General features: G+C 47.6%; 1 protein-coding gene across 6 annotated transcripts in view; it reads left to right on the top strand.

Annotated features, from left to right (window-relative positions):
* Positions 1 to 18,593, top strand: part of NF2 (NF2, moesin-ezrin-radixin like (MERLIN) tumor suppressor) — a 103,114-nt gene extending 84,521 nt beyond the window's left edge. For 3 of the 6 annotated variants that reach the window (XM_074972870.1, XM_074972872.1, XM_074972874.1), the window contains one exon: positions 13,667 to 18,593. In XM_074972870.1, the coding sequence (XP_074828971.1) occupies positions 13,667 to 13,717 (51 nt within the window). In that variant the 3' untranslated portion in view covers positions 13,718 to 18,593. The remainder of the gene's footprint in view (positions 1 to 13,666) is intronic. The other 3 variants (XM_074972869.1, XM_074972871.1, XM_074972873.1) reach the window with 2 other exon arrangements.
* Positions 18,594 to 19,323: the final 730 nt, after the last annotated feature.

Raw genomic sequence — 19,323 nt, 5'->3', positions numbered from 1 at the left:
ATCCGTTCTCCAGGGCGTTATCCAGTCCATTTTTAAATGATTCTGGTAACGGTGCTTCCTCTGGGAACCTGTTTTATTGATGGAATGTTAGCTGAGTAGCAATACTGCCTTTGTCTCTTTCATAGCGATGCCTACATTTCACAGTGTTAGTACCATGGGGGGGTAGCGTGGCCAGACTAGGAGTCTGGACAGGGAACCAATGAATCTTTCTTTATTGCCCTAATCTCTAGGGGCCAAATTCTGCTCTGTAACAGGCACACAACTCCGTTGCAGTCAGTGGGATCAGAATCTGACCATTGCAGCCTAAATTAACGCTACCATCTCTCAGATTTTGTCTCTTTCTCATCTTTCATGCCTCTGCTGCAATGCTCTTGCCCTACTTCCTCTCCCCGAGTGTACTAATGCCTCCTGCTCAGTTAACACCATGTCTGTTGTCTACAATATGTGCTTTTCTCTAAAGACTTAGCTTCTTGGATTAGCCTCAGTCTGTGACGGCATGTATGCAGTTTACTGACTTGTGTACCTTTGTCAAGATCCTTTTGATACCTCAAACAGCTTCAAAGGTGGTATCTCTCTTTACCATAGCCAAAGAGAAAGCAGTTGTGTCCTGATCTTCAGACACCGGAGGGCTGCAGTAGGTCCTGTTGTAGCATTGAAAGAAGAAACTCTGTGACTGCGTGCCACATTAGTAGCCTCTCTCAAATGCAAGCAGAAAGCCTCTTGGCAAACTTATTTTGAAACGCAGTGTTCTGTAGTGTTGTGGGGATCAGGTTGGCCTAACACATGAAAGGCCCCTGGTTCAAAACCAGGAAGAGATGCTTCAGTCTTGGGAGGCAGTGCAGCCTGTGGATAGAGTACTGGGTTTGGAATCGGGAGACCTGACTTTTTCTGGCTCTGCTGCTCTGTGCCTCAGTTTTCCCATCTGTAAAATGGGGATAGTGGTTCTTTTCAGAGTGCTTAGAGTTGTGTGGATGTGTAAGAGCTAAGTATTATTTGGAATTTGATTTTATCATTGTATTTTAGTTCGTTTCCTATTTAATGATACACTATTACTAAAACTGGGGGAAAAGAAAGATGCCCAGAATTTCACCTTTCTGGATGTTCAGTTTTGAGTCATTTTTCCTTCCCTGCCATATTTTATTTTTCAAATTGATCAGTGTTGTTGCAGGATCTATTTCTGAATCAAAGATGTTTGCTCTGTGCAAAAAGTAGCAGCAGTCAGTGTAGGCAAAAATATTAGTGCTTCTTTTATAAAACAAATAATCTGCAACTCCAGTTTTACATGTGTGAGTGGCATCTATAGGCTGAGTGTGTGGAGAGCATTCTGTTCAGTTAGAGCTCACCCAGAGGGATGATGTGATACAGGTTAAAGTGTTAGCCATAGACCATTCAGTACTGGATCTTGGATCTGCATTGTTAATGGAGTGGTTTGGATGCTTATTTGAGCTGTCCAGACCTCTTGCATCTACATGGCAGGACTGTGAATCATTCAGTCAAGGTTTTGTATAAGCAATCTGTTCCTTGCTGCTCCTGGCTGAACTGCAGGTGCCCTAAGAAAAGCCATTCTCATTGTATTTTGGCATTTCCTGCCCTCAGGATCAAAGAGGCCAAAAAAATGAAATGAAAGTGTGTAAAGTGGCATTGAATGACTTCATTCAGATTTTGTCACCCCTCTGAAAGGTTTGGGTCAAGTGTTCAGATGGGGCAGGATGAACATTTGTGCTGGAGCCTGCTGTCCCATCTCTTAATCTGCAGTTATTTTTAAGAAATTCAGTGTCATCTTTTAATTTGAGCAATATCCAGTTGTGGGCACAACACTGGGATAAAATGAAGCACTGACATCCCTTGAAAGAAATAATCCATTAACTGTAAGAAATTCTGGTTCTGGAAGGAGCCCCTTCTGTAATTAAACCTGATTCACAGCAAATGTTGTTTTTGTGACCTCTGGGTTTTTGTTGCCTGCCTTTGAAGATGCCTGCTAAATTTTTCATGTTTAATTATGTGGTTAACATGCTAATCCCTTTTTATGAGCTCTGTGGGCACAGCACAGGCATCTCATCTGGAAACTGATTTCCTTCCCATGTAGCTTGTTCTCTCTGATGCCGATTGGCTCTACTAACTCCAGCTGGCTCAGCTTCAGGAGGGTTTGCTTCTTAGACTGCTGTAGAATATAAAACTCAAGGCATTTTCTCTTCTCCACACTCTTTGACTTAAGGGGCCCCTCTCAGGACAGATAACAAAGCTCTGCTTAATGTCAACAGGATTGAACAGAATTTGTTGAGGTGTTGATTTTTCCCTCACTTCCTTTTCTCTTGCCTGGATTTCTCCACAGGGGGTCAGTGTGATAGGTGAAGTACCCAGTCTGGGAGCAAGGCACTGTATGTTCCTAGAGCAGTTGTCTTGTTGTTAGTCCATGATCTGGTAGTTCTGCAAATGGGAATCTTTTTTCATGCAGCTGCCGTGTTTTCCAGTGCCCAGGGTTTCCATTCAATGATTGAAGCAAGGTGTAAGTCAAGGTGCATTCTCCGATGGGTTCCTCAGGTGAAGCTTGGAGATCCCTTGGTACTCTGAGAAGAGGGGAAGGGATGTAATTCCTTTTGGCCAGGTTGACATTCCTTTGCTCGGTAAAAGCCGAGCCTGATGTTCATGGCGCTGTGTAAGCTCTTGCTCACTGTGTAATGGCTGTTTTGTACCAACCCAGTCAACAGCTGATTGATTCCTTTTCAGAGAAGCTCTGAAAGTGGAAGTAAATATATAAAATTTGTCTTCTATTTGTGAAGAGCCCTCTCTGTGTTGTCAGCTGGAGTTTTGGTAGCCCACTTCAATCGTCAATTATTTACCATCAATAGGCTGGCCTTGCTTACTTTGTGTCTTTGGGCTGGGGATGGTAGCCCTGCAGCGTAGCTCCAAGTATAGCATGTTCAGCTAGTTTGGATATCTGGAAGCTGACTGGATATTAAGCAATGGAAGGGGTAAGTCAGGTTCAGAATCAGGAGTCAAACTTATAGACTCAACCTACTTTTGTGTAATCCTCTTGACATTCCCCTGCCAGAGCCCTCACATTGACACTGATAATGTGCATGTTAACAATGCAGTCTCATGGGGCAGTGCACCCTGGCACTACAAACACACATTCTGGCAGCAAAAAGAGGAGTGTGTGACTGCAGGGTAACATCCCTGTAAGAGCAATCCCTACTTCACACTATCATCTCCCTGAGAACTAAAACGGCAGGTAAGGTGCAAGCCCAGCAAGTCAAAGGAGTACAGCTCTGAGTGCTCAGTGGCTCTGAAAATCAGGCCTGTAGAGCATATCTAGGGGTCCCATAAGGCCATATCCTCACTAACCTTTTCTTTCCCATCACGGCTACCTGATGCAGCTTCATTGGTATGAGTATTTGTGTAGACAAGGCACTAGCTTTAACAGCCATGTGCTCTAGACCTCCTCTGAGCCAGAGAGTGAAACTGACTAGAAACATAAAGGAAACTGACTAGCTTTTTTTTTCTTGTTCACACTGAATGAAATGCAACAAGTAAAAATCAGGGTTGTCATCTTGCCAGCATTTGGAAGGTATCACCTGCAAATTGACTTTCATCTGCTCCCATCCAACACATTCCTCACCCAAGTTGGGAGGACAAGGAAGACCTGTGCTCTGGCCCCCAACCTGAGAGGAGTAAAGGTGGTGTGGGAGCAATAGAAATAGAGAGATCACCAAGGGGATTAGAAAATGGGGGTGGGGGAGAGGAAAAACAATGGGAGTCTTTAAAATAGAGAGGGACAATTAAAGCATCCAGCTAGAAGTGGAGACTAAGAAGGGCAGATGTGGGAATGGGATGGGAAGCAAGAGGGAGCGAGAGAGTGTTTGTTTTGAATTCATGATTTAATAGAGACTGTAGCTCTACCAACAATCTGAAGATGTGCCTTGCCATGCTTCGACTGGGGTGCTGGGTGTAAGACCTGCCTCTCTTGGGGGGTATATGTCACTCGCCCTTTGAGGCTGGCAGGGATGCAGCATAAACAATTAAATCATAGAATCATAGAAAATTAGGATTGGAAGAGGCCTCAGGAGGTCATTTGTCCAACCCCCTGCTCAAAGCAGGACCAACCCCAACTGTGAGAAGTGGGGTTTTTTTACCCACGAAAGCTTATGCCCAAATAAATCTGTTAGTCTTTAAGGTGCCACCAGATTCCTCGTTGTTTTTACCAACTATGAGAATTCTCTGTTGCCGTCCTCAAGGTGATGCTTGTATCACAGGTAAGGAAATTGCTGTTTAAAATCAGGCTGGTAATATGAGCATCCCATAAAGCAGAAGCCTCCTCTGTCCCCTCTTTTGTACCCCTGAGCGAAAAGGGAATGTTTATCGCGTGTGTCCAGGCTTTTAGTTTTTCCCCGAGCTTCTTGGTGGTTTTGCAGCATCCTTGTGCTGTAAACAGACTCCATGCCTGGAGGATTGAGCTCCTGCCCTAAAAGATTTGCATTTTATTCCCAGTACCTCTTCCCCTCCTCCTTTCAACCCTTAATCTCCAGAACATTGGGGAGGGTATGTAAATGGATTTGGTGGTCTCATTTCAATGCCACACGATTTGCTGTGCCAGCAGAAGTTCTGAACGTGGAGTTATTGGGTTAGCTGCTGTAAAATGGGTTTGGATGTGAGGGACTTATTGTTTGCTTTAAAATCAAATAAAAAATCTGGAACTCCTGGGTAAAGGCAGATGCTCCGCAAAGCCCCAGCAAAGAGAGACAGGGAATGAATCTCCATGTTCTCTTTTCCTTATCTTGATGCATTTTAGCACTAGCTGCCTAATTGCCCTCTGTTTCTCCCTCTACATTTTCTTTGATGGCTCTAGTAGTATATTGTGGAATCCATCTCCCCTCCCCTTCCTGCGAGAAGATTATCATAATACTGCCTTGTAAATCAATTTTCTGTCTGCACTGACGGAAATGTAATTTGCTCTTAATCACTTGGCTTTGGCTGCACAATCTTATGTTACACATAGACAATTATTTATTCTTGCATCACTGTGGGGAAATGGAATTGGTGTATGGAATGCTTTAGGAGGGCAGCAGGGAGAGCGTGCAGCTGATCCAGGGCCAGGCTTTCCAAGCAGGACGTGCTGGAGTTGTTGCTAACAGCTAAACTAGTACCAGCCAGGAGGCACTGGGGGGCAGTGATGGGGCGCCTCTCCGTTTTAGTTGCCGGACTTAGGGGTGCTATAGGGTAGCTGTCAGCTGTTCCCGTCCCAGCCTCTGGCTATGGGCAGCAGTGTCGGAACACTGGCCATAGGAAGTACTGCAGTCTCCTACTTTTTATGTAACCATGGTGCAGGGCAGGTAAGAGTGAAACTTAGTGAAGAGTGGTTCCCAGAATAGGGAGTGGGATTTCCTAGATACCTGGTGCCTGTCTCTTTTGCAGCAGAAATAAAATGAAAACAAGCTCGGTTCAAGGAATCCCACTGCACCTCCCACTTACATAAGTCCTCTGGCCACCCAGCAGTGCTCAGTATGATGAGTCAGGCTTGTTTCCTCTCTGCAGAAGCTGAGGACAGAGCCTTCATTGGCTCTGACCTTCTTTTTACTTGAGTGGATGTGTCAGGCTTTGTCATGCCACTTGCAGTCTGGACGCAATTGCTATGTGTGACCCCAGAGTGAGTGTGCAGCTCTCTGGGCAGCCTGCAGCACGGTGGCTGTCAAAAGCAATAGGCAGGCTGAGTGGCAAAACACTGCCTGGGATCAGAGCTTCCCTGAGCTTATTCACCTGAGCATTTCTTTTTGATGCCAGAGGTGGGGGAGGGGAGCCAACCAAACACAGCCCTTCTGGAATTTCTCCACAGTGGAAGGACAGTAATAAATATATTTACAAGCTCTTTAAAAAGTTTTCTGTTCAGGAGCAGGATGTCATCAGTGACAGAAAGTAACAGTCTGCTCAGTCAAGAGCAAACTTAAATTCCTTCTGTGTTATTCACAGGACAGATTTTAATCAGATGTGAGAGGACAGCTGGATGAGAGATCTGGGTTAGCCCCAGGGTCTGGTGGAAGCTACTCCCAATTTGTGAGAGCCTGCTGATGGATGTCAAGAGTTGTCCCCACACCTAGAGTAATAGGGGTGGAGCAACTTGCGCTGCTGTCTGGATTCTTGGAGTGGAATTGCAGCCGGGGCCTTTAGCAGGCTAACAGGATGGTGAACCCTCACTGCTTGGAATAACCCACCTACCATTAGCATGAGGCCCTCTAGGTTACACCAGCTAGGAGGATAAGTCTGAGGCTTCTCAACTCTCCTGCATGTGGGCATAAGATGGGGTCAGGAAAGAATTTTTCTCCATGGAATTCTGGGGAGGTTTATTGCTTTCTCAGAACACCCAGCATTAACCATTGACCCAAACAGTGCCCCATTGGTCTGTTCTGGTACAGCCAATTCAATGTATATATGGGATTTCTGGCCACATTCGACTCTGTTATACTGGTGCAAGTTCCATAGAAATCAGTTGGGCCACTCGAATGTAACAGGGCAAAACTTGGCCCTCATTGCTCAGTGCTGTACTCTGATGTATGGCCTGTATCTCCTGGCCATTGTGGCCATTATTCTAGATTCTGCAGTAACTGACCCAACCTAGGAGGTTACAGGACACCTGCATTCTGTTTCCAGCTCTCCCATTGGCTCACTTTATGACCTTGAGCAAGTCACCTCATCGGTCTGTACCTCAGTTTTATTATATATTAAATGGGGAGAGCAATGCAGATCTGCTCAGGAAACGTGATGTGAGATCTACAGATCAAAAGCACTAATCAAGCACTGAGTGGCGTTAGTGCCTAGAAGGATAGAACAGAGCTATATTTTGTTTTTCTCCTTGCATCTATGTAGGATCTGCTCATTGCTGTGCTTTCCTATGCCCTGTCCAGATTTGCAGCAGCATTTACCCAGACTTGTACAGCCTTCAGCACTGAGGCTGCTGCAAAAAGAGTGATCGTTTTGGTTTAAGGTGTTACTAGAAACACAGAGTGGGGAGGGAATTGATGGAAAAGCCCACATACGTCAAAAGGTATCAACAACAGTGGAGAGTTGAATCAAAGTAGGTCAGAATCTCCCTCTGAAACCTGAGAGAAACATTATCTATTTCCCTTCACCTTAAATCAGTGTTCTTAACTGGCCCTTTTCACTGTAGTGTCTGAGCACTGAGTTCATGGTGGTCTCTCTTGAGTAGCACTTCTCAGTCACAATCATCTTCCTATAGGCCAGGGTTTCTTTGTGTCTCTCGATCCAATTAAGGGCTTCCAATATTTCCTCTTTAATTGAGCAGGTGCCTTGATGGCAGCACCAACCAAAGGATTTGCTAGTGAGTGGGGGATTGGAAGCTCATGAGAAATTTTACTCCCAGGCCATTCCTGTTCGCCCAGTGGTTGCAGAGCCTAATGGGAAGGGATGATGAATTGCTTCAAGCTGAGTTAAGCCTTGCCCATTTGCTAGACCAAGATGCTCAGAGGCAGTGGCACGTCTTCTCTTGCTCACGCTCAGCTGAGGGGGAAAACCAGCAAACCATAGTGAATGATTGTCTGATCAGGGCATGATAGGAGGAGAGAGAGGCTCCTCTCTTTGGAGCAGGGAGCTACTTCTGCAAAAATAAATACATCAAATGGACTCTGCGGATACACAAGACATCTAGTTTTGACTGACCTTTCTGCAACTTCCCAGTGGAGAGTGTTTACCTGAAATAATTTCCCTGCTTTTTCTTACTGCTCAGCTGACCCCTCTCTTCCTCACCCCCGTTCACTGCCAGTAGAATTTGGACTAGAATGATTCAGAGGGAGTATTATGGCAGCAGAGGCTTTGATCCAAGGGAAGGAAGAACCCAGTGAACTAAACTTGCATTGGGGGGGTTACATTTGCTTTTGCAAGCTGATCCCTTTTGTTTTGATATTGCAGTGTCTAGCCATAACCGAGCATATGTCTGTGAAGGTTGTCCACTGCTGTAAACATTTCTTCATGGGAAGTCCAGGACAGATTGGCCTAGAGCAGGTATTCTGCTGTCCTCCTGCTTCTTCCAGTGCCCAGCATTACCCTTAACCCTCTTTTATTGTAATGATTGGCTAAGAGCACTAAGTGATTGCAAGAGACCAGGTTTAGTTCTTGCTGGATCTCAGTGAGAATGTTTCTCCTGTGGAGCTGTCTGCCTTTTCCTCTTCCGGCCTCCTGCAAATTAATTACATTTGGTCTTGCAAGTATCTTGGGGAGGGCCAGGGCTTTGCAAGGGAAGTGGCTTGCCAGTAGAATGAGTCTTTCTTCTCCTTAGTGTGTGGATGGGACCAGCTGTCCCTGGGATAAGTAGCAGGCAGTTCTTAACCAAGGAACTGACTGTTGCCTGGAAGAGGAGGAGTTGGCTATTTGAGCAAGCCCTGGCCTGGAAATGTTCCAGCAGAGGATGTTAAGCCCCTGCAGTCATTTCCCCTGCAATACAGGCTTTCCGAATGGAATTGGAGACGTCAGGAATTATTGAGTAAGGGACTAGGGCAGGCACACAGCGGAAGGGAGGGTGGTGTTTAAACTGTATTGTATGGTGATTCGGACCCAAGATCCCTGTCTGAGCAAAATGCCAGTCCCAGGCACATCGGTAAATCTGTCTAAGTTTAAACCACCTCCACTGAGCATTGGGTTCTGTCAGCTGCTTTGGTCCCTCCCCAACTCATTTACTGATTCAGCCGCAGTTTAGAAGGCAGCCATTGTACTACGGCACTTTTTTCTGTGTCTGTATTTAAGTATAGTGACTTCCTTATGGAGCCCTAGTGTTTCCTTTATCTTGTTTCCAAAGAAGACTGAGTGGTGGTTCTTGCCAGGGCTATTATTTTATAAATACCCTCTCTGGCAGCATAAATAATCTGCTGCTGCTTCCCAGACAGGGATGAGAGACATTCCCTGCCCTGCAAAGGAGAAAGTGCCCTCTGAGGTGCTGCATGTCCTCCACTCCTTCTGCCTTCAGTGGGAGTCAAGGATGCTCAGCTCTTTGCAGGATCCGGCCCTAAATAAGAGCAGGCAGCCCTCAGGTGAGGGATTTGTTGAGGAGGAAAGTGTGTCTGGGTTTGAAGAAGGGGCCTGCCGGCTGAGGCAGATGTGGCTCGCAGCTATAGTAAGCAGTTACAGGTGGGCTGACATTCAGAGGGGCTTGAGACCTGAAGCTTCAGTAAGAGATAGAAGAGCTCTGCCCCTCTTGGATCTGTGCATTGCGGAAGTGGTGGAGAGGGAGTACTTGACAGTCTCCACCTGAACACCCATTCCCCTAGTTTTGGAGTAGCAGGACTGAACTGCACTAAACTCCTTGCTTGGGATCAGCAAATAGTACGTAGTATTGGATTCTTCTCAGCATAGCCAATTGGACCCTGGCTTTGGGAGCACCATTATCAAGAGGAGAATGCACTAAACTATCCCCACACAATGCAAAAAACCCAGCATGGGCGACAGCAGGTTCAAACACTGGCACCATGAGTCAGTTTGCCTGGCCTGCTGCCTTCTGAACTCCCTGTAGACCTTCACATCAGTCACACATTCAGCTGGCTGCCTGCTGTTCCTGCCTGTCATATTTAGTGAATGTGGAGCGTTCCCACCAGACTTTCAGCAGAGAGTCTCCAAGTTCCCCTGTAAACATGGAAAATGGTTCAAACTATGGCGGATTTTAATTGTTTGTCCCCATGGCTTGCAGCGAGGCAGCTCCTCGGACAGGGCTTTCAGCACTCAGTTTACAAGCCTGGATCACCATCTGTAGCCTAGTGAACATACAGGGAGCTGCTCCTACTCCTGCTCACTCAGTGCAAAACTCCTAGTGACTTTATTGGAAGCAGGATCTGACCCATCGCAGGGCCCCATTTTCTCCACGATATAACAAACCTAAGTGCTGCAGCAATGTTAATTACATTAATTACGTTAATTTATTCTGTTGCCATGCAGCACCCTTCTCTTCAAATGAGTTGTCAAAAAACACAGAGTGCACCTACTAGGTATCTACTAGGTCTGCCGCTCCTCCCAGCCTGCTGCTTGCCTCCTGCATCGCCTACCCAAGTATTACTGCTGGAGACCCCATGCCTCATTTTTATATGGGTCTCCCACAGTATTCTTGGCAGCAAGTTAAAAAAGTATGGGTTGGATGAATGGACTATAAGGTGGATAGAAAGCTGGCTAGATTGTGGGGTTAACGGGTAGTGATCCACGGCTCAATGTCTAGTTGGCAGCCAGTATCAAGCAGAGTGCCCCAGGGGTTAGTCCTGGGGCTGGTTTTGTTCAACGTCTTTATCAATGATCTGGATGATGGGATTAACTTGCTCAGGGTGCAATTTGCAGATGACACTAAGCTGCAGGGAGAGGTAGATATGCTGGAGGGTAGGGATAGGGTCCATAAGGAACTGGGGTTATTTAGTCTGCAGAAGAGAAGAGTGAGGGGGGATTTGATAGCAGCCTTCAACTACCGGAAGGGGGATTCCAAAGAGGATGGAGCTTGGCCGTTATCAGTGGTGACAGATGACAGAATAAGGAGCAATGATCTCAAGTTACAGTGGGGGAGCTCTAGGTTGGATATTGGGAAACACTATTTCACCAGGAGGGTGATGAAGCACTGGAATGCGTTACCTAGGGAGATGGTGGAATCTCCATCCTTAGAGGTTTTTAAGGCCTGGCTTGACAAAGCCCTGGCTGGGATGATTTAGTTGGTGTTGGTCCTGCTTTGAGCAGGGGGTTGGACTGGATGACCTCCTGAGGTCTCTTCCAACCCTAATATTATATGATTCTGTGATTCTGTTACCCTTGGGAAAGGAGGGGGATTGAGCGAGGCTGGGATGACAATGGACACTTGAGGAATCAGAGAGGAGCCATTGAAGGTGGCTTCCCTTTTACACCAAAGTGGGAGGGTGTCTCTAGATAGGGCCTCAGAAGTATCAGGCAGGATAGGCCAAGGGAGTGGGTCTAAAATCCATGCAGCTGTTCTAAAAGGCTGTTTGTAAATAGCAGCTTGGCACCGTCCCATTCCCAGCAACGCTGGCCACTCCTGACCAGACTCCAGCTCTGGCTCCTCCTACTCCCTGACTGCAAGACCTGAGCAGGCATCTTTACTGGCTCCCGAAAGAGCTCCTCCTCCTAAGCCCCAGCCATTTCCACTGCCAGGCTCCCAGGAACAGCACAGGGACATGCCCCACACATACCTCTTGCAGGGATGTCTAGCAATGGCTCGGGCGGGCTGGGCTGGGCTGCAGTTCCCCAGCCAGCAGGCCAGTGGCTGAAGAGATGGGGACAAAAAAAATCTCCTTTTTCTGTGCAGCACAGTGGAAACTGGGGCTGATCATGCAGCTAATATCCCCAGCCAGGGAGGTGCTGTGAGGCCTAGACAATGGTGGGCTCCCATGGTTCCAGCACAGTGGAGAAGTCTGCCGAATACTTAAGAACTTGCTAAAATACCAAAGTCCACAGCCAGTTGCTTAGCTGTGGAATCCTAGAGTGCGTGGGATCCCTGCCTGGGGTTGCATAGCAGTGTGTGGGGCAGGTCATGTGCTGATGTGGGAGAGGGAAGGCTATGCAGACTCATGGTCTCAACGTGGTAGCTTTGGTCTGAGGGATTCTTTCTCTGCCAGTCACAAAGTGGGGTGGCCTGGAGAGATCTTGGGCCCTTGTAGTTGGTGAGGTGAAGAAGGCCAAGCCGGGAGCATTCATAGTTGTCTGGGTGGGAGAGAGGAGGTCTCATTGATGGACTCATCTTCTGAGATGTTCCTCTAAAGCACCTCATTTAAATGCTCTTTCTGTACCTCCTCCCTCCTGCTATCTTGGCTAGATGGAATCTTGGGTCCAGGATACTCTCTGGGCTGAGTGATGGGGAATTCCTGCCCCAGTCCTTCCCCTGGCTGTTACAGCAGGTGTCTCATTGTAGCTCCACAACTGATAGCAGTGGCCAAGTGAGTCTAGACCCTACCCAAGTCTCACCAACTAGCTTCCTGGGGAATCCAGTTCCATCACCCAACTTAGAGGAACAGCCGTGATAAACTTCTGATCTAAGTAATTCTGAGCTACAGTGCTGACTGAAAACATCCCCCCATCTCAATGAATATGCCTCATACAAAGGTACATTAGAAGGTATCAGGTTTCAGAGTGGTAGCAGGGTTAGTCTGTATCAGCAAAAACAATGAGGAGTCCTTAGAAGGTGTGTTACTCAGAAGCCTCTTCTGAGGAAGATGCTCATGAGTCAACAGCTGGCCAGAATGTTTCAGGACTCTTGAGGTGTTTTCTTTGTCTGATCAGACTGCCAGTATTCTCATGCTGTAAGACTGTTCTCAGATGCGGAAAAGGTGAAGACTGTAAATGTTTGATCAGTGTTTGTAATCTGGAACAGCCTTTCTGTATCTGTGTGTGTGACCTGTCCTAGGGTCCTGGGATTGAGTGAGATGGAGGCGCCAGGCAGCAGGTTGTAGGGAGCAGATCTTGACTGCTGTCACTTGCCCCACAGAGAGGAGGGCACAGTGGCTTGTTGCCTAGTTCATCCCCAGCAGAGTCTGCCTGGCGGTGTAGTTAGTGGCAGCAGGCTTCCACACCTAAATATTCCCGGGTTGTGTCTATTAATTCCATGAGCTTCAGTTGAAATGCATTCTATCCATCCTCTCTCTAAACAGCTCTCTCCATTTTCATATGTATTTCAGTGGATAATATTTCTCTTTGTGGGATGACTCTTTATTTTGTTTAAAGATAGTGTGACTTTACTATCTCACTGCCTTCTGAAAGATGGCAGCATAAACAGCCTTTCAAGAGGGCTGGCCCCATCGTAGTGTTCCCCTCGCCTCATGCTTGCAGACGCCTCCCTATTTAAGTGCCAGCTGGTTGGCTGCTCAGTGGCCTCCGTAAAATGGTTGGCGGGGCCTCAGTCCAGTTCCTAGCAGATGGGAGCCAGCGTCGCGAAAGCCATCCTGGTGGGAAGTCTCGAGGGAGAATCTGAGGGCTAAATGTGTGAAGTGTGGGTGTCCTTTGTGACTGTGGGGCCTTTTTCTGGTCCCTTGTCCATTCATGCATCCAGGCAGAGCTCCTCTGGGTGGTGTCCAGTGGCACCTTGGACTCCATGAGGCAGTTGGGCGATCTCTGAGATTCTTTGCTCAGTGGCCCTTCAAATGCGTCCTTTTGACCCTGTGACCTGCACCCTCATTCCCATTTATTCATTTTTGACCTCCATGATCTGTTGAGGTCTGGGCCCCAGGGCCTTTTGTTGCCCTGGTGAGTACCACCCACCAATCCCAGTTGTCAAATAGGCTCTCATGTTTAAATCTCCTCAGTGTGGATGGGTGGGTGAGGAAATTCTTGTCCTGATCATGGCTGACGCCCCCTTCCATTGGGCTACCAGGAAGAGCTGCTTTCACTCAGGCAGAAACTTGTGTAAAAGGACTCCTCTGGATGTTCCCAGCCTGGGAAGGACAATGCTGTTTGGGACTTGATTAGATTTCCTGAAGTGCGGCCTGATCCTGAGGGTTCTGAACACCAGCAGTACCAACGGACCTCACCAGTAGACACAGGCGCTCAACGCTTGTGTGTGTCAGGCCTCTGAACCTAAACTCATGTGGTATATTGCAGTCCCCCAGAATGTATTGGGATAGCATTGTGGAGGGCTGATGGGAAAGCAGGTCAAGCTCTTTCTTCAGCCTTTCTCTCAACTCTCTTGCAGCTCACCTTGCAGAGCACCAAGTCCCGCGTGGCCTTCTTCGAGGAGCTGTAGGAGGTGACCCAACCATCGTGCACTGCTGCTTCCAGCGAGCCAGCCACTTGCCAGCCAGAACCTTCTTCAGCAAGGCCATGTAGGCACATCCCAATGGCTGGGGATGGATCCCCTCTACCTGCTGGCTGGGTGCATTCTGGGACATGATGCTGCTCCTGTGCAGTGGACTTGGTCCGTCAGCAGTCCATGGATTTCAGCGTGATGTTCTCTAGTTTAGTCTATCCTAATCCCCCCTGTAGGTTTTTAACTAGCTACCCTCTTCTGCCATTTATAATGCAGAGCTGTGGTATCCCTTGCAGTCTTTTTAAGCAGCATTTGTATTTGGTCGTGACTGTCATGTGACCTCCTGGGAGATGGTGAGCAGGCGCGTGTGCCTTGGAAGGGCGCCTTTCCCTTCCGGCCCTGCTTTAGGGAATGCCACAAATAATGTGCGCTCCTGCAGGCGGAGCTTTGGTGCCTTTGGCAGTTCGGGAGCCAGGGGGTGGGATGTGTGCTACTCTTGTCAGACCCCCAAGCCTTGCAGTACTTCTGCCTGACTTTCAGGGGGGCTGAGTACCGGTGGACTCATTGGTGACACGCACATTGATGTAATGGAATGCTGTAAATCGGGGGTATAGCCTCACCTAGGAGAGCCTGGTTAGGTCTGGTCTTCCCGCCTGTTAGAGGATCTAACAGACATACGCCGTGGGAATAGGTTTGGAACGACTTCTGTACGAGGAGAGATTGAAAAGACTCTGGCTGTTTACCTTAGAGAGTTGCCGCATAGAGGGGACATTACAAAGGTGTGCAAACTAATGTATGGGATGGAGAAGGTAGATCTACCCTCTCTGGTATGACCTAAGAGCAAGGATATAGTCAAGGAAACTGAAAAGTGGGCTATTCAGCACTGATCAAAGGAAATACTTTCCCACACAGTGCAATGAGCCTCTGGAACTCCTTGCTACAAGATTCTATTGACACCAAGAAATTTGCAGGATTAGATCTTTGTCTGGCTACAAAAACAGCCAGAAATCTAGCAGTGAACATTTTAAAAAGTGAAGGGATATGAACCTTCATGCTTGTACCTAGAAGCTGACCTCTAAATAATGTAAATCAGGAGGGAATTTCCTCTGTGCCTTGGTCATCCCATAGCTACCTACTATAGCCTTCTTTTCACTTTCCTCTGAAGTATCTGGCACTGGCCACTGCTGGAGATGGGCTAGATGGACCATGGGTCTGATCCACTATGTCAGTTCCTGTTCATGGGAGCTGCATGTGCTCAGCCTCTCTGTACATCACCTCCCTTGCTCCATTTTGACTCCTCTGGTAGAGTGGTAACCAGCACCCCATGAGCTGGGGCTCCACTGAGAGCAGTTCCAGTATCTCTTTGCTGCTGAGTCCTGTTCAGCAATGTTCTCTCTAATTTTTGACAGGCCCTGTGCCCCAAAAATTTCTTCTGTGCACATTTTTGTGCGTGCGGTGTTTTGCCGTGTGCGTGGGGTTTAGGATCTGTGTGCACGCGCACAGCTTAGAGGGAGCAGTGCTGTTGTGTGAGAGTGGCAGGAGCAGCCTTGCTCTGGCTGGGGCAGAGTCTGTGGTTTCCAGTCCCTGAAGGAGCATGCTGTGAACACTCATGCGTCCTGTGCCTGCCGTGAGACAGAGCCAAGCAACAGGGCTGAGGTACTAAAGCCGCCAAGGCGATGTTGGCTGCTAAATGAAGTAGCTCTCTCCTAGCAAGGGACTCTAGACAGCTATGTCGAAGAAGTCAGTGGCATCCTCAGCTCTTGAAAGGGCCTAGGTCTGCTGCCTTGGGAGGAGAGGGGTAGCTCCTGGCACATGCTTTGTCATCCCCCTGCCTCCTTTGCCAGTGCTAGCCCCTGTCCTGCTTTGTATTCTCTGGGGGATGAGTGGGGAGAGGTGCTAGAAATCACTTACAATTTATCTTCTAGGTGCTGGAAGTAGGGGGGCTGCCGCACCCCCTGGCTTGAAGTAGTTTCCACGATATCCAGGGTTTACAGTTTGGTTCAATGCCTCCCAGCACCCCCACTATACAAATTTTTCCAGCACCACTGTTGGCAGCCCCTCATATAATGCACTTATGAAATATTGGGCCCTGCCTTTGTGTAACGGCCTCTGGTATACCCCCCCCCCCCCCACACACACACTACCTACCCATAGGCAGCTATTATCCCATAAGCTCACCCCTTTGCTGTTCTGTGTTTTGTCCTGCCCCAGCATAAAGCTTTCATGTCCTGGTGGTTATATTCATTACATATAAAGAAATACACTATTCAACCCTTAAATGCTGCTGTTTCCCAGATTGCCAGCCAGTTCGAACGGTGCAGCTTCTAAAGGGTTAATCCAGGTGCTCTCCTGGAATGCACAGGGTCAGCTAAGGCCCAGGTTTAAAGCAGGATCTTTCCTGTGACTTGGGGACACTTGGAGAGTAGGGAAGCATGATTCCTCTCTGTGCAAACATCATCGACTCCCCATGTCCTCTTGTCGATGCTGCAAAGACAAGTGCTAGGCAGGTCTCACCAATGGCTGATCTTTAATCCCACCTACCCATACAGCCTGAAGTCTAGAGTGAGAGCTTCTCACACATATACCACCCTCAAGTGTTAATGCCATGATGCTAAAAGTTTGTGTATCTTTTGTATAAATGTTCTTTGCCACCCTAGAGAGCAGGAAGAACACCCAATGGTCCCAGCAGAAACCCCATTGCTACCTGCAAGGCTATCTCACAGGTTGGAGCAGGCTGCAAAGTTGCAATAACATTGGGTGACGGATTAGCTTTTCTCCTGAGCTGGCTCAGTTCAGGTGGCTGGGATTAAGTCCTGCTCGGAGTCTCCATCCTAAATCCTACTTTTTAGGGGGTTTACAAATCAGCTGTTAACACTCCCTTGAGGCTATAACCTCAGCAGATCTGGGCTTGGCTTAGGAGCAGAGAGATGCTAAATTTAAAGGGGAAAAACTGTTAAGCCATTTTCAAGTTATAAGAGCAGAAAAGTGACCTGAGGTGAGGGGTTGGTTTCCAGGCTTGGCTGTGGGGCACAATACAGCTTTTGCAGGAAACTGCAGGCATGTATTGCATTGATCTGTAGCACATCCCTCTGGCCAATTCAAGAAGAGCTCTTGCCTGGCTCTGAGGGAGCCCTAAGTGGTCCTCCACTCCAGAGGGGGCATTGTGAGATAAGACAGTAAAGGAACAAAAGGGAAGAGGGGGAACAAAATCTTTTAATTAAAAAGTGCTTTTCCATCGATCAGTCTCTCTCCCTGCTCGTTTCTCTCCCTAGTGATTGTGTTAGTTATGTTTACTGCCCCTGTGAAAGGTTGGGCTAGTGCCCTTGGGGTGATCGAAGGGCTACACAGAACCAGCAGCCATTTCAGCTTGAAATAGTGACTCCTGGCTCCAGTGAGTCAATGGGAATTCAGTGGAGCCAGGATTGCACCCAGAGTTTGCAGCCATTTCATTGGTGCTAGTTAGAAACACACATTTCATGCTAGCGTTTTACATATACACGTAGGTATATGATTTCCATTGATTTCAGTGGAAGTTAGGAGCCTAAATACCTTTTGAGGATCTAGGCCTTAGATCATGATCCCACAGCTACGTATACATATGGCCAACTTTGAGCTTATGCCTAATTCCGGTGAAGTCAAGCCTGATTTTAAGCTGGATCCAAATTGCAGTTTATCTTATTGACGCTTGAGGTTTACAGTAGAGCAGCTACATGGCTGGCTGGGTATAAATTGCTGGAATCGGGCCAAATTCCCACTGGAGCTGAGGCCAATGAGGATTTCTTTCCCCATCCCTCTCCCCTTCTTAAATCCAGCACTGGCCTCACACAAGAGCCAGGGGTCTCCCACGGAGATTAACAGGCCGGTTTAAAACAAATATAAGGAAGAACTTCTTCACATAGCACACAGTCAGTCCGTGGAACTCATCAGGAAATGTTGTGATGGCCAAAATGGGGCCTGGGTTCAATAAAGAATTTGGTAAATTCATGGAGGATTGGTCCATCAATGGCCATTAGCCAAGATGGTTAGGGATTAAGCCCCATGCTGCGGGTGTCTGTAAGCCTCTGACTGCCAGATGCTGAGACTGGCCCATGGGATGGGCTCACTCAGTACCTGTCCTGTACCATTCATTGCCTCTGAAGCCTCTGGTAGAGGTCACTGTCAGAGACAGGACACTAGGCTAGATGGACCATTGGTCTGACCCCATATGGCCGTTCTTATTTAAACAACATAACAATCGTGTCCTCGCTGCCCACTCTCAGCAATGCTGAGCAAACACTAATGGTCTGTCTTTAACCCACCCAATTCACTTGCCTTTATTTTACTTTTTTCAACAGCCTGGTTTAATCACAGAGAGCTGAATCTAGTCCTATGGTGACTTCAGTCGAGTCATGGACAGGGTGGATTTGACCCAGAGTCAGCCCTTGGCTCGGCATAGTACAGGTGTTCTCAAACTTTTGTACTGGTGACCCCTTTCACATAGCAAGCCTCTGAGTGCGACCCCCCCTTATAAATTAAAAACACTTTTTTATATATTTAACACCATTATAAATGTTGGATGCAAAGCGGGGTTTGGGGTGGAGGCTGACAGCTCGTGACCCCACCATGTAATAACCTCACAACCCCCTGAGGGGTCCTGACCATAGAACCCCTGGTATAGTATATCCTGGCTTTTATCAGATCACACCCTTGAATCCTTTTATTTAAAAGGTCCCTGATGTGCATTGAATCTCCTCCCATTTGGAAGTGTATGTGTCTGAAATTCAGATGGATAAAGCAGTCTTTTCCTTGGGATGGGGTCTGGGACAGAAAGGCCTTTTTTTTCTATTCCCGTGGATTGTTGTATTCTGAAGATACCATTGTTTTCTCATGTGTTTTAATAAAAATTGAAAGCAGTTGGAGGTGCAGTTGTTTTTTTTGGGATGGGTTAAAAAGAATAAAGAGCACTTTGTTATTGTAATATTACAGCGTGTCATAAAGCAGGTTTAACAAGAGACATGATTGCATCATCTCCAGAGTATTAAATGCACCATAAAGGCATGTCCAGAACTGAGACACGACTGCGTCCCCTCTGCTGTATCACAGGAAGCCTGAGCATTGAGATATACCTGCCTCCCCTCTGCTATATCCCAGTCCTGGGAATCCCCAGCACTGAGACGTGACTGCATCCCCTCTGCTATATCCCAGCACGGCAGCCGGGAACCCCCAGCACTGAGACACGACTGTGTCCCTTTTGCTACATCTAAACACTATGGGCCATATTCTCCCTAGTCCTCCATGTCTGCTCAATAGAGTAAGGCATAAGGCAGCCTCTGCCTCTCTTGCATGGGCTATTCGTACCGCAGTTGTAGTGCAGGAGGGGAAGGAGGCATTGCAGATCCACTATCCCCTTTCCCCCATACAGGAGGCATGCCTGTGGACATGCTACTTGCTTAATATATTGGCTCATTCTGGCTCATAAATGAAGTGGCTAGATGAGGTGGAAGCTGTTCATTAAATGTCAGAGGGAAGTTCTTGGCAGCTGTGGATCCTGATCTGACTTGACTTGGGAAAACTCAAGTCTTCCTTTGCTTTGATCATAGCTGTCCTGTTCCCTGACAAGTCCC

Source organism: Natator depressus, chromosome 15 (assembly GCF_965152275.1).
Source record: "Natator depressus isolate rNatDep1 chromosome 15, rNatDep2.hap1, whole genome shotgun sequence".
Classification (NCBI taxonomy): domain Eukaryota; kingdom Metazoa; phylum Chordata; order Testudines; family Cheloniidae; genus Natator; species Natator depressus.
This window is presented reverse-complemented; position numbering and strand designations above follow the sequence as displayed.